The sequence below is a fragment of the Leucopleurus acutus genome, assembly GCF_964270905.1.
Source record: "Leucopleurus acutus genome assembly, chromosome: 2".
Taxonomy (NCBI): Eukaryota; Metazoa; Chordata; class Mammalia; order Artiodactyla; family Delphinidae; genus Leucopleurus; species Leucopleurus acutus.
This window is the reverse complement of record NC_139143.1, coordinates 26,627,949-26,642,240: the sequence shown is the minus strand read 5'-3', so window position 1 is coordinate 26,642,240 and position 14,292 is coordinate 26,627,949. Positions and strand designations below refer to the sequence as shown.

General features: G+C 39.5%; 1 protein-coding gene across 2 annotated transcripts in view; it reads left to right on the top strand.

The window, feature by feature from the left end:
• The window catches only part of DRC8 (dynein regulatory complex subunit 8), a 128,417-nt gene that overhangs the window by 66,344 nt on the left and 47,781 nt on the right, over positions 1 to 14,292 (top strand). For both annotated transcript variants that reach the window (XM_082833482.1, XM_082833481.1), the window contains exon 2: positions 2,559 to 2,643. In XM_082833482.1, the coding sequence (XP_082689608.1) occupies positions 2,559 to 2,643 (85 nt within the window). The remainder of the gene's footprint in view (positions 1 to 2,558; positions 2,644 to 14,292) is intronic.

Sequence of the window (14,292 nt, the reverse complement as noted above, 5' to 3'; positions counted from 1 at the left end):
ACAAATGAAAACAACTGACCTGGAAAATTGTTTTCAGTAATCATGACATAGGGTTAAGTCTTTATTATTTAAAGAGCTCATACAAATTGTTAAGAAAAAACAGAAGATCTCAGTAGGGATGAGCAGAGAACATGAACAGACAATTCATAACAGAAAATAGAGGTGGTAAACAAGCATAAAGGATCATTATTTAGACTTACTTGTAAGCAAAGAGCTGTAAATTTAAATAATGAGATAACATTTACTTGCTTATTAAACTAGTAGAAGTTTGCTGCCATGTTATTTATTATAATAAAGAAAAATTAACATTATCAATAAATTGTTACATTCCTTTGGTACTGTTCAGAATTGAAGGTTATGTTGCAACCTGGAAAAATAAAACATTTCAGTGAAGTAGTTAGGAGAATGAATGGTAGTTATAAAAGGTTGTGTACGAAGAAAGGAAAATACAGCAAAATTTTATGTTAGTGGTTATGTTAGGGTAAAGGGAATATATTTATAATTAAAATAATTATCTAAACTCATACTTAATCTCTCTCTTTCCACTTTTTCTAGAAAAGCTGTTTGTTTTTCAAATAGTAAGTACAATATTCTCTCATCTAGAATATAGCAGGGCTTCCCTGGTGGCGCAGTGGTTGAGAGTCCGCCTGCCGATGCAGGGGACGCGGGTTCGTGCCCCGGTCCGGGAAGATCCCACATGCCGTGGAGCGGCTGGGCCCGTGAGCCATGGCCGCAGAGCCTGCGCGTTCGGAGCCTGTGCTCCGCAACGGGAGAGGCCACAACAGTGAGAGGCCCGCGTACCAAAAAAAAATAGAATATAGCAATATCCTCCTAACTGGTCTCTTTTCTTCCACCCTTGTTCCTTTCCAGGGTATTCTTAACATAATAGCCAAAGTGAATAGAAGCCAGACCATGTCACTTCGCTGCTTAGAACCCTCCAGGGGTTTCTCACCTCTTTCAAAGTACAAGACACCGTCCTTAAAGTAGCCTGCAGAGCCCTTATAGAATCTGTCCCCACCCTCAAACTCATACCTTTCTGACCTTATTTCCTACCATTCTGCCTTTCTTGTTCTCTCTGGCTAAAAACTCTTCCTGCTGATATTCACAAGGCTGGCTCTTTCTCCTCCTTCTGGTCTGTGCAGATGTCACCTTATCACTTAGGTAGGCCTTCCCAAACCACCATCCCATCCCATTTGCCCCTACCCACATTGCCAGCACCCATGTCCCTTCCCTGCTTTATATTTTCTAGCACCATTTGACTTACTGTGTATTTTACCAAGTGTGTATAAGCTTATGTATCTCCCCCACCACGCACAAAATAGCTCCACGGAGGCAGGAATTTTTGTCTATTTTGTTCCTTGCTCTAACTGTAGCACTTAGAATAGTGTGTAGTACATAGTAGATACTCAATCAATATTTACTGAATAAATGACGTTTTAATTGTTTCATCTAAGTAAGTTTTAGTTTCAAAACTAGTTTGAAAGTTTTTTGGTTTTTTTTTTGCGGTACGCTGGCCTCTCACCGCTGTGGCCTCTCCTGTTGCGGAGCACAGGCTCCGGACGCGCAGGCCCAGCATCCATGGCCCATGGGCCCAGCCGCTCCGCGGCATGTGGGATCCTCCCGGACCGGGGCACGAACCCACGTCCCCTGCATTGGCAGGCGGACTCTCAACCACTGCGCCACCAGGGAAGCCCAGTTTGAAAGTTTTTTGAGCGAGTGTAACATGTTGCTTTTGTATGCCTCCCACTCCCCAATTTCCATCCTCCTCAAGCATAGAGTAAAGCAAGACAGGTGGACACACTAGAGAAACACAATATCTGTGGCACTGGATTCCTTCTGCTTCTCAGGCTAGGATCTACCCAAACTGAGATGGAAGATAGGCTGGTGCTGGAAATGTTCTATATCTTGATCTGGGTGGTAGTTCAGCTCTGTGACTATATACATATATAAAAACTCAGTAAGCTGTATACTTGAGATAAGTGCACCTTTGGTACTTTCTTGTTTGTGTATTATGTCTCAGTAAAAAAGTTGTTTTAAAAACTCCGTCTTTGAGATCTCTAGAGGAAGTTAAACATGCCAAATGATACATTAAGAATATTGGGAGGCTTCCTGGGTGGCACAGTGGTTGAGAGTCCGCCTGCCGATGCAGGGGACACGGGTTCGTGCCCCGGTCCGGGAAGATCCCACGTGCCGCAGAGCGGCTGGGCCCGTGAGCTATGGCCGCTGAGCCTGCATGTCCGTAGCCTGTGCTCCGCAACGGGGGAGGCCACGGCAGTGAGAGGCCCGCGTACCGCAAAAAAAAAAAAAAAAAAAAAGAATATTGGGAAGCGGGGAGAAAGGTAAATTGCAAACATCATAACATTTCACTCTTAAAGAGTTCAGCATGCCTCTCCTCTGCGTAAAGACATTCTCCTACAGAGCCTCTCCCCACCCCCCCAATAAAAAATATTAGGAAGGAGTTCTGCCATGTTCTTCCTTCCTAGAATTTCTAGTTATTGAAATTTTTGTTTTGAAGTTAAAGTTAAAAAAATAATTTTTATTTACTTTTTCTTTTGCAGAGATAGCAGTAGCAGAATTTCACAAAAAAATCAAAGAAGCTTTTGAAGTATTTGACCATGAGTCAAATAATACAGTGGATGTGAGGTTTGGAAATGTTTTCTTCTAATTCTAAATTGCTGATACAACTTGTAAAGTAGAGGAGGGTTCATTCTCTTCTTTTTACTTTCTTTGGACTTATTATGCTATTTAAAGTACTTATTTTTCTGTACCCTGTAAAAGGTCTTTTCTATCTGTTGCTTTGGATCTATACTGTTTATTATTCTTCATAATCTGGTGGAAAGAATATATATCCACATTGCCTATTCTAACCTACAGACTAAATTCTGTGAATGAGGCTAACTCTACTATAGCTTTAGTACTAGACACATAGTTGACACTCAGTATATATTTGTTGAGTGAATGAATAGAATTTGCTTTTAAAGTACATAGGTATGGGGACTTCCCTGGTGGCTCAGTGGTTAAGGATCCACTTGCCATTGAAAGGGACACGGGTTTGATCCCTGGTCTGGGAAGATCCCACATGCTGCGGAGCAGCTAAGCCTGTGCTCTTAGACCCTGTGAGCCACATTACTGAAGCCACGTGCCTAGAGCCCATGCTCTGCAACAAGAGAAGCCACTGCAGTGAGAAGCACACACACTGCAAGGAAGACTAGCCCCTGCTCACTGCAACTAGAGAAAGCCCATGCGCAGCAATGAAGACCCAACACAGCCAAAAATAAATGAATTAAATAAATAAATTTAAAAAAATAAAATACATAGCTATGTATAATCAAGCTATGAACATGATATTACAAAGAAGGATTAATAATACTTAAACATGATACACTCCTTGAGTAAAATAACCAAAAGAACCAAAACAAAAGAACATAAAAAGATGAGAAAAAGACATGAATACTGGTAGATCTAGAATGGAGGACAGGAGACAAAGAATAGTGTGAAAAAAGAAGAGGCAAAAAGGTAGAGGAGATTATACATGCATAAAACAGAAGCTGTAGAATCTATGCCACATATGTACATCAAAGAAAGGCAATGAAACCATTGTTCCAGGAGACCAAACTGAATGAGGAGTATTTGATGGGATCACAATCTCAAGAGTCAGAAACTAGTAGTACAGAGGCCAAGAAAACAGTTGGAAGTGACTAAGTGCTTTTTTTTGCCCCCCGCGTGGCTTGTGGGATCTTAATTGCCCGACCAGGGATTGAACCCAGCCCCTCGGCAGTGAAAGTGCAGAGTCATAATCCCTGGACTGCCAGGGAACTCCCAGGACTAAGTGCTTTAAATCTGAGCTAAACTGAATGAACAATACGAGGTTTTATGTATGAAAAATTGTAGCTACGGTCGTCCCTCGGTATCTACAAAGGATTGGTTCCAAGGCACACCCCGACTCCTCCCTGACTCACCCCCAACCCCTCACCCCTCGAGGATATCAAAATCTAGGGATGCTCAAACCCCTTATAAAAAGTGGCATAGAATTTGCATATTACCTACCTACATCCTTCTGTATATTTTATTTTTTTATATATGAATTTATTTGTTTGTTTATGGCTGCATTGGGTCTTCGTTGCTGCACGCGGGCTTTCTCTAGTTGTGGTGAGCGGGGGCTACTCTTTGTTGTGGTGCATGAGCTTCTCATTGTGGTGGCTTCTCTTGTTGCAGAGCACAGGCTGTAGGTGTGTGGGCTTCAGTAGTTGTGGCACGTGGGCTCAGTAGTTGAGGCTCACGGGCTCTAGAGCGCGGGCTCAGTAGTTGTGGCACTTGGGATTAGTTGCTCCGCAGCATGTGGGATCTTCCCGGACCAGGGTGCGAACCTGTGTCCCCTGCAGTGGCAGGCGGACTCTTAACCACTGCGCCACCAGGAAGTCCCTCCCATATATTTTAAATCATCTCTGATTGCTTATAGTACCTAACACAGTGTAAATGCTATGTAAATAGTTGCCTGTGGCATGTGGCAAATTCAGATTTTGCTTTTGGAACTTTCTGGGGTTTTTTCTCCCAGTATTTTAGATCTGTGGATGGTTGAATCTTTGGATGTGGAACCCATGGATACGGAGGGCTGACTGTATATGTATTCCTTAGTTTCTCACACCTGAAGGTACAAGGTGTGATTACACGAAAGGAGAGTGATAAGTGCAGTCAGTTTCATTACTTTATAGTAACACCTTACAAAGTTTTGTTTGGTACTCAACTATGTTCATGGGCTTTACTGCAGTGGATAAGGTAGAGAGTGGAGTTAACTTCCAGCACTGTAACTGTAGTCGGCCTTGTGGGAGGCTTGGCTCAGCCATTGCCAGGGAAGTGTGAGGGTAAAGTGCAGGGCTGAGCACTGCACAGCTCGAAGTGGCGCCAGCCTCACTGCATGCATTGTGAATGACACTCCGCAGTGTGAGTATCCTAGCGGGAAACCCGGTGGGACAGTAGTGGTGGTTGATAGGGTTTGGGATGGGGTGGGGAGCTTGCGACTCTTGCCTGCAATTTGAATAAATATATGGATGGCACGTGCCTTTACCTCAGACCTCTCACTGGAGCAGAAGGGTTCTCCTGGGGAAGGAGAGGAGAGGTATTGTCAGAGAAGTCAGGGAAGTGCAAGAAGAACCAGGATAGCTTTATGAAAGAGAGGGGGAACAGAGAAGGGAAACCAGCATTTACTCAAGCCTTGCTCTCTGACGTCTACCTATAGTTGGGTGCTAAGGGTTTTTGTGTACATTACCTCATTTTAGTCTTTTTATTGGTACAGTAAGGGTTGGCATCTCCAGTTTTTGGAGACTAGGAGAAGGTAAATAGTTTGCTTAAGGTCATGTCAGCGTTTCTCTAATTCGGTGTCTTGCTGGGCTGTGTCGCCCCTTCCCTCCCTGCTCCCCTCCACCCCACCCTTCATGGATTTCATGGGCTCATCTCCTGCTTTGAGGCTTCCTGAAAGTAGCAGTGAAGAGAAAATTTCCCAAATCCCTGATGCCAGGCCTTTTTTTTTTTTTTTTGCTGTGTTGGGTCTTCGTTTCTGTGTGAGGGCTTTCTCTAGTTGTGGCAAGCGGGGGCCACTCTTCATCGCGGTGTGCGGGCCTCTTACTATCGCGGCCTCTCGTTGCGAAGTTCAGGCTCAGTAGTTGTGGCTCACGGGCCCAGCTGCTCCGCGGCATGTGGGATCCTCCCAGACCAGGGCTCGAACCCGTGTCCCCTGCATTAGCAGGCAAATTCTCAACCGCTGCGCCACCAAGGAAGCCCCAGGCCTTTTTTTGATAGAAGGGCCAATTCAGGGGAAATAAACATGTTTAGGGGTTGCATCTTTTACCCATTCAGAATTAAAATAATTGTACTGAGGCCCCGAGGAAAAGTGTATGTTCTTAAAATGTCTACTTTATAAAATAACATTACTAAGAAAATTGGCATTGTTTTTAGCACTAAAATATTAATGCTAAGCGTATCTGAGTGGTAGGAACATGGATGAATGCAGTTTCTATACTCCTTCTGCTAATTTGTATAGCACTTTAAAGTTTACAGCGAGTGTTCTCATGCTGCAGGTATCATTACTATCCACTCTTTATAAATCAGAAATTAAGGACCAAGAAGCACAATGACTTGCCCAAGATCGAATAATAGACTAGCCACAGAGTTGAAACTCAAATTAGTTTCTTCTCTTTGGGGCAGCTGTGCCGCAGCCCTGGAAGAGGCCTGGGAATGCAGTGCTGAATAAGGTCTGGTCCTGCCTTGCCCAGCCTCAGCAGGCTCCTCTATTTGTAAAAACAGTTCATCTAGCTAGAATTTATTTTGGCATATGATTAAAAGTGAAGGTCTAAATAGATTTTTTTTCAAATTGCTAAACAGTTCAGTTTATTTACTTCTTGAATTATTAGATCCACTTTATAATGTACTGCATTTTCTATAATTGAGTCTAATTTAGGCTATGTGTTCTGATCTATTGCCTTACCTCCTGATCATATATACTAGGACAGTCCTATATTAATTGCTATCAATTTATAGTATGCTTTACTATCTGATAGAACTAGTCTCTTTATTAGTCTTCTTTTTGAACATTTTAATTAAGAATTGAAGGCAGTATTCTGTGTAGATTGAATGGTGTAAGGAGGGGTCTGAATGGGGTAAGAGTTCCAGAGACAGACATAATAGCTCGGTTTGGAAGAGACAGCTGTTCTTGAGAAGCTTCCAGGGCATTTGGCTATTCCTGCCCTAATGTGCTTGATCCTTCAAGTGATGCTGTTTCCCTTGAAGGGCAGACCAGCACCCCTTACCTCTGCTTGGCATGAATTAAAAGATTTAATTTGAAATTTTAGCACATTAGGTGGAGTGGAGGTCTGGTATTGTGACTGCCAGGCAGCCAGTGGGTTTTTTTTTAATCATTATGTAAAACATTATGAAATGGGCCCCTGCTGCTTTCCTCCTGGCTCTGAGGGGCAACTCTGGGGATTGGAATCAGACTTTCTGGGTTCATTCCTAGCTTTGTGACTGTAATTGATTTATTCTCTCTGTGCCTCAGTTTTTACATTTGCCACATAGGATTGATGTAAGTAAGTAGTTCTCAAAATGGTTTGTATACCCCTGTGTATCCACAGGACTCTTTCAGGGGTCTGTGAAATCAAAACTATTTTCATAAAAATCTGAGACAGTATTTGCTATTTTCATTCTCATTTTTCACAAGTTATATTGGAGTTTTTCAAAAGCTACATGTGTGATATTGTAACAGATTGAATGCAGAACCAGATATGAGAATCCAGCTGCCTTCTGTTAAGCCAGACCTTAAAGAGATTTGCAAACATGTAAAACAGTGCCATTTTTCTAATTAAATTTATTTTTTGTTTTGGAAAATATAGTTATTTTTCATAAAAATTTTATTTATGTAGGCGTATAATGGGTTTATCATTATTTCTAAATGAATTAGTAAATAAATATTTTTAAACTTTGAGGTGTACTTTTTAGTATGGTAAATATAGATAAATATACCTCACACAAACAAAAGCTGTTTGTGGGTCTGAATAATTTTTAAGCATGTAAAAGGGGTTCTGAGACCAAAAAGTTTGAGAACAGCTGTTGTCAGTGGACATTTTTAAAGCTCTTAGAACAATATTAACTTGGAACGAATTAGTTTGGGATTTAAAGCTTAGAACAATATTAGCTAATATTATTATTCTACTTTATATTCTTTTTTTTTTTTTTTTTTCCCCAATACGCAGGCCTCTCACTGTTGTGGCCTCTTCCGTTGCAGAGCACAGGCTGCAGACACGCAGGCTCAGCAGCCATGGCCCACAGGCCCAGCCGCTCTGCGGCATGCGGGATCCTCCCGGACCGGGGCACGAACCTGTGTCCCCTGCATCAGCAGGCGGACTCTCAACCACTGCGCCACCAGGGAAGCCCTTTTTTTTTTTTTTTTCGGTACAGGGCCTCTCACTGCTGTGGTCTCTCCCGTTGCGGGGCACAGGCTCAGCGGCCATGGTTCACGGGCCCAGCCGCTCCGCGGCACGTGGGATCTTCCCGGACCGGGGCACGAACCCGTGTCCCCTGCATCAACAGACGGACTCTCAACCACTGCGCCACCAGGGAAGCCCTCTACTTTATATTCTTGAAGTACATAATTTAGATCTGACTTTCCTCTATTTAATCTGGATTAACAATGTTATATTTTAGTCGCATAAGAACTTTTTACTTATATCTGGGTGTCCTGTTTTGATCTTTTAAGTTCTGAAGCAGTTCATTTTATCTTCCATTTTCCTTGTTAAATAGTTTTTGAAAGTTGCATCTTGAAAAACATTGAGGCAAGTTTTCAGTAGCATTAATTAGGGGCATTTTTATTTTGCTTCATACAAAACATAGACCATAATACATTTTGACTTATATACATTTTCCTGCTCTATGTTTAGATTTCAATCAATAAGTGTGATTGAAAATTAAATTTTTGAATAGATAATATATACACATAGGGTAAAATTCTAAAGGTACAAAAAATATATAGTGATAGGTAAATCTCTTCACTTAGCTATCTGGTTCCCTTTTCTAAAGGCAAGATTTATTATGTTTCTCTAATTCTTCCAGAGATAGTCCATGCAAGTACACGTGTTTGTATGTATGTATGTATTTTTTATTGTGGTAAATATACATAACATAAAATTAACCATTTTTAAGTGTATAGTTCAGGGTATTGAGTACATTCACATTATTTCCATCCATCTCCAGAACTTTATTTTCCCAAACTGAAACTCCATACCCTTTAAACAATAACTCCCCATTCTCCCCTCTCCTAAGCTCCTGGCAACCACCATTCTACTTTCTATCTTTATGAGTTTGAGTATACTAGGTACCTCATGTAAGTGGAATCATACAGTATTTGTCCTTTTGTGTCTGGCTTATTTGACTTAGCGTAATGTCTTCAAGGTTCATCCATGTCGTAGCATGTATCAGAATTCCATCCCTTAAAGCTGAATAATATTCCACTGTGTGTATATAACACATTTTGTTTATCCATCCATCTGTCCATGGACATTTGGGTTGTTTCCACCTTTTGGCTATTTGAGTAATGTTGCCGTGAGCACTGATGTACAGCTGTCTTTTCAAGTCCCTGCTTTTAATTCTTTGGTTGTGTAACCAGATGTAGAATTGCTAGATCATGTGGTAGTTCTATGTTTAATTTTTTGAGAAACCACTGTACTGTTTTCCACAGTGGCTGTTCCATTTTACATTCCCACCAGCAAAGCACAAGGCTCCAGTTTCTCCACATCCTTGCCAATACATTTTGTTTTTTAAAATAACCATCCCAATGGGTATAAAGTGGAATCTTGTGGTTCTGATTTGCATTTCCCTAATGATTATGATATTGAACATATTTTCATGTACTTATTGGCCATTTGTACATCTTCTTTGGAGAAATGTCTACTCTAGTCCTTTTCCCATTTTTAAACTGGATTGTTTGTTTTTTTGACATTGAGTTGCAGGATGTGTGTGTATTTTTACCATAAGTGGTGAGATATTATATAAATCACTATGCACTTTGCTTTTTTCACCTATAAGTATATTTTGGTGACTATTCTTTATTAGTACATAAAGAGCTTCCTCATTTCATTGTATGGATGAACCATAATATATTGAATTAATCTACCCTTGATGGATATTTAGGTTGTTTCTAGGCTTTTGCTATAACAGTCCATGTTGCAAAGAATATCTGAGTATGCATGTCATTTTGCAAGACTGAGACTTTTTCTCTAGGATAAATTCTTGGAAATGTGTCAAATTGCATGAATATTTTTGGTAGGTGTTGCTGTCTTGACCCTATATTCTCTCACATCATTATACAGGCATGCCTATTTCCCCACTCCCTCTTAAAGCTTAATTATCAAACTTTAGGACTTTTGCCAATCTGATATGTGAAAATTAGAAACTCAGTGTTAATTTTCATTTCCCTAATTGTAGACATTTTTTTCATGTCTAAAGACAATTTGTATTTTTCTTTGTTTGAACTGGCAGTTCATGACCTTTCCCCATTTTTCCATTTAGTGATTTATCTTTTAATACATGAAAGATCTTAGCCTTAGGCTGTGAAATGTATGCCATCTATTTTTTAACTATTTCTACTTTCATGTATTCAGAAATTTTAGAAAAATTAATCATATGAAACACCTTGTGAGTATGGATTTAATTTTTGGAAACAAAAGTCATTAGAGTAGTTTTAATAGAATAAATTTAAGTTACCCTGAATAAAGCTAGTTTGGTAAAAAATAAAACCCACTCCACAAGGAATACCCCTAAAGTATGCAAGCTTGAGAGTTTCCTGGTGGTCCAGTGGTTAGGATTTGGTGCTTTCACTGCCATGGCCCAGGTTCAGTCCCTGGTTGGGGAACTGAGATCCTTCAAGCTGCACAGCGCAACCAAAAAAAAAGGAGTAAGGAAGATATTCCATGTAGCTGATAAATTTAATTTGAAAGTAGCTCTAATCTTGTTCACAAACATACCTAGTTTTTTATAATCTATGTTCTTTTTATCTTTGATTCTAGCAATAAAAGTACACTAGAGGGCTTCCCTGGTGGCGCAGTGGTTGAGAGTCCGCCTGCCGATGCAGGGGACGCGGGTTTGTGCCCCGGTCGGGGAAGATCCCACGTGCTGCTGAGCGGCTGGGCCTGTGAGCCATGGCTGCTGAGCCTGCGCATCCGGAGCCTGTGCTCCGCAATGGGAGAGCCCACAACAGTGAGAGGCCCACATACTGCAAAATATAAAAATAATAATGTTGAGTTTAAAATATTGGAGAAGGAAGTGAACATTATGATAACCGCATAATGTAAAATTTAAATGTACAAAGTGATAGTCTATTGTTTATGAAGACAAATACATGCATGAGAGTGATAAACATTATCCTTAGAATAGTGGTTGCACCTGAAGATGGAGGGAGAGGGATGAAGAGTGGAATTTTAGTTGTTTCTGCAATGTTTTATTGTTAGGGAACAAAATCTGAAGCAAATAAATGTGGCAAAATGTTAACTTCTGTTAAATCTTGGTATTGGATATAAGGCTGTCTGTAACTTTTTTTTTGTGGGGGAGGTGCACCGAGTGGCTTGTGGAATCTTAGTTCTCCGACCTGGGATTGAATCCAGGACCTTGGCAATGAAAGTGCGGGGTCCTAACCGCTGCACCGCCAGGGAATTCCCTGTAATATTTTTTTCTGTACTTTTCTCTGAAATAGTTCACAATTATACATAACAATAAATATTTTTAAAGAGTGGTTTATATCTTATTTCACCATCTCACTTTGAAGTCGCTTTGTAAAAAATTGGTTTGCTTGTAATAGTCCTTCTGATGAACTGTGATTAAAGAATCACTTAAAGAAAGTTTAAAAAAATTATCCCGAATTCCACCTCTTGAAATAACAGTTATTAATGTTGGAGAACTATTATTCTAGATCTTTTTTATCCATGTGTAATAGGATAAATGGATAAAAGAGTGAGGAGTTAGTAAGAAAGAAGGAAAGAGGAAAGGGAAGGAAGGAAAAAGAAAGAAATTATGGAAGAAAAAAGTCTAGCATATAATCTCCACAAGGACAGGGGTTTCTGTCGTTTTGTTCACTGCTGTATTTCAGCACCTAGAACTGTGTTCGGCACGTAGTAGATCACCAATAAAACATTAAATAAATGAAGAGACTATTCCTATAAAAATAAGATCACAATAATCATGCTCTTTAAAAATAAAAGTTTTAATTTTACTTGAATGTAACACAAGAAAAAAATTAAATTGAAGAAATTGTGTAACCTCAAATGTTTGTTAGCCATGAGAGACATTATTTATGTTAAATTCATAAAAGATAACAAGAAAAACATCAAGAGGTTGTAGTCACTGTGTTTTTTAAAAGAACTACCCATTTCAAATATGAAAGTAACAGTTGACTTCCTGCTGTAGAAGATGAGGGTGTTAGTACTTTCAAAATTCCTTCTACTTTTTCTCCCTCAGGCCCCCCCCCACCCCCAGTTTATCTTAGGTATGTTATTATTAATATTTTTACATTGACAAGGTAGAATGTTTATACTTTAGTATCATGCCATCTTTTAGTATATTTTTCCCACAGTTCAATGGAATTTCTGCTAACCACCGTTTCCTCCTCCATCCTTGAATTCTTTGATTTATTTCTGTTGTCTAGATTCTCTTTTTTTTTTTTTCAGAAAGTGCTCATGGGTATTTTTCCCTGAGTTCTTTCATCTTTATTTTGTTTTTTAAATTTTTATTTTATATTGCAGTATAGTTGATTTACAATGTTATGTTAGTTTCAGGTGTACAGCAAAGTGATCAGTTATACATATACATGTATCTATTCTTTTTCAGATTCTTTTCCCATATAGGTAATTACAGAGTATTGAGTAGAGTTCCCTGTGCTATACAGTAGGTGCTTGTTGATTATCTGTTTTATATATAGTAGTGTGTATATGTTAATCCCAAGAGTTCTTTCATCTTTAAAACATTTGCTTATACTTGAATACTTTGTATCTAAATGACATTTTATAAATTTATATTATTATTTTTAATGGCTACAAGGCATTTCATAGTTTGACATATCTCCTAATTTTGGAAATTTGGGTTATTTGTGATATTATATTACCATTGTATCGAGGCTAAAATTATTCATGTGGAATTGTTCAAAGATTTTATCCCTTTCCTAGAATGTCAAAAAATAAATCCTGTAAGCCCAAGTTATTTTTTACCTTTTCCTAAAGAGGAAGATTTTTATTATTGTTGCTGGGAGGTAGGGTATTTTGATCTACATAATTAAATTTTGACAGTAGGATGGTGGAGAGGATAAATAAGAAACTGCTATGGTCTGAATGTTTGTGTTTGCCCAAGTTTCATATGTTGAAATCCTATGCCATAGTGTGATAGTGTTTGGAAGTGGGGCCTTTGGGAGGTGATTACGTCATGAGGGTGGAGCCCTCATGATTGGGATTAGTGCCGTATAAAAGAGACCAGAGAACTAGTTCATCCCTTCCACCATGTGAGGTTACAGCAAAAAGATGGCCAACTAGGAAGCAGATTCTCACCAGACACCAAATCTGCCTGTGCCATGATCTTGAACTTCCTAGCCTCCAACTGTGAGAAATAAATATATGTTGTTTATAAGCACTCAGTTTGTGGTATGTTGTTATAGCAGTCTGAACAAAGACAGAAACTCACTCTGTGAGATTGAAAGAAGAGTTTGTTAAAGATGTTAAAGGAGAAAGTAAGCTTTGAGGGAGAGCAGTGGATCTTAAACAGTTACAGGATATGAAGAGGATAATCAGGAAAGGGAGTTAAAATTTGTTTTGAAAAATATTTTTGAATAGATAATATATTCACATGGTTAAAAATTCAAAGAGAACAAAGTACAGAGAAAAGTCCCTCTAAGCCCCTTCCACCAGCCATTCAAAACCCCTCCAAACTATACTAACAATGAAAGTACTAGTTTCTAGGGATCACCGCAGAAATATGCTATGCGTATACAAGGAGATGCATATATATTATTTTCTTGCCTCCCCATTTTTTTTTTAACTCATACAGTTACATTCATAGTATGATAATGTTCTCATGGGATGGGGTCAAACCTATGCTGAAGTTTATTTTTATGGCTTCTCAGTGGCATTCAGGAGTCTGGAATGGATGTAGTTCTCCAGTTAATCTTAGGCTGAGTGCATAAATGTATTGGAGGGCATCAGAAAGGATGTGGGATTCTAGGTATCCCACTAAACTATGTCTCAGGCTTTATAGATGGAAGTTGATTAACATGATGGCATTGTGACATAAAAATAACACTTGGGTTCGGGCTGTCCTGTTCAGGGTACTTAATTGCCTGTTTTTAGAAAGAAGACTCTTTGTATTTTATCTTTGGAGGTCAGCTTTTCTTGACTCTGGATTGTAGGTATCTGTCTGTTGTACTTATTGTTATTATCTAGATCAGGTGCAGGGTTTGCTGTGTGTCTACAAAAATTGGGAGCCAGAGGCTCTCTGAGTATTGGTGGTCTCAGGGAGTGTACTTCCTGGGGCCTCTGGGCATATAATTCCTGTGGCCTCTGGGTGTGTACCCTCTGTGGCTTCCAAGTTCGTACTTCTGTGGCCTCAACCTGTTCTCTTTAACATCGAAATAAAATGTTGGTTTCCATTTGAAAACTGTCAGCATTATTAAGTGTGGAAGACTTGATGCAAATGCATAACAAAGGACAGTTCATGGTAGTATCTTCATTAGCTTTGAAAGTTAGAGGGGACACACCCAAGAAGCATTACTGT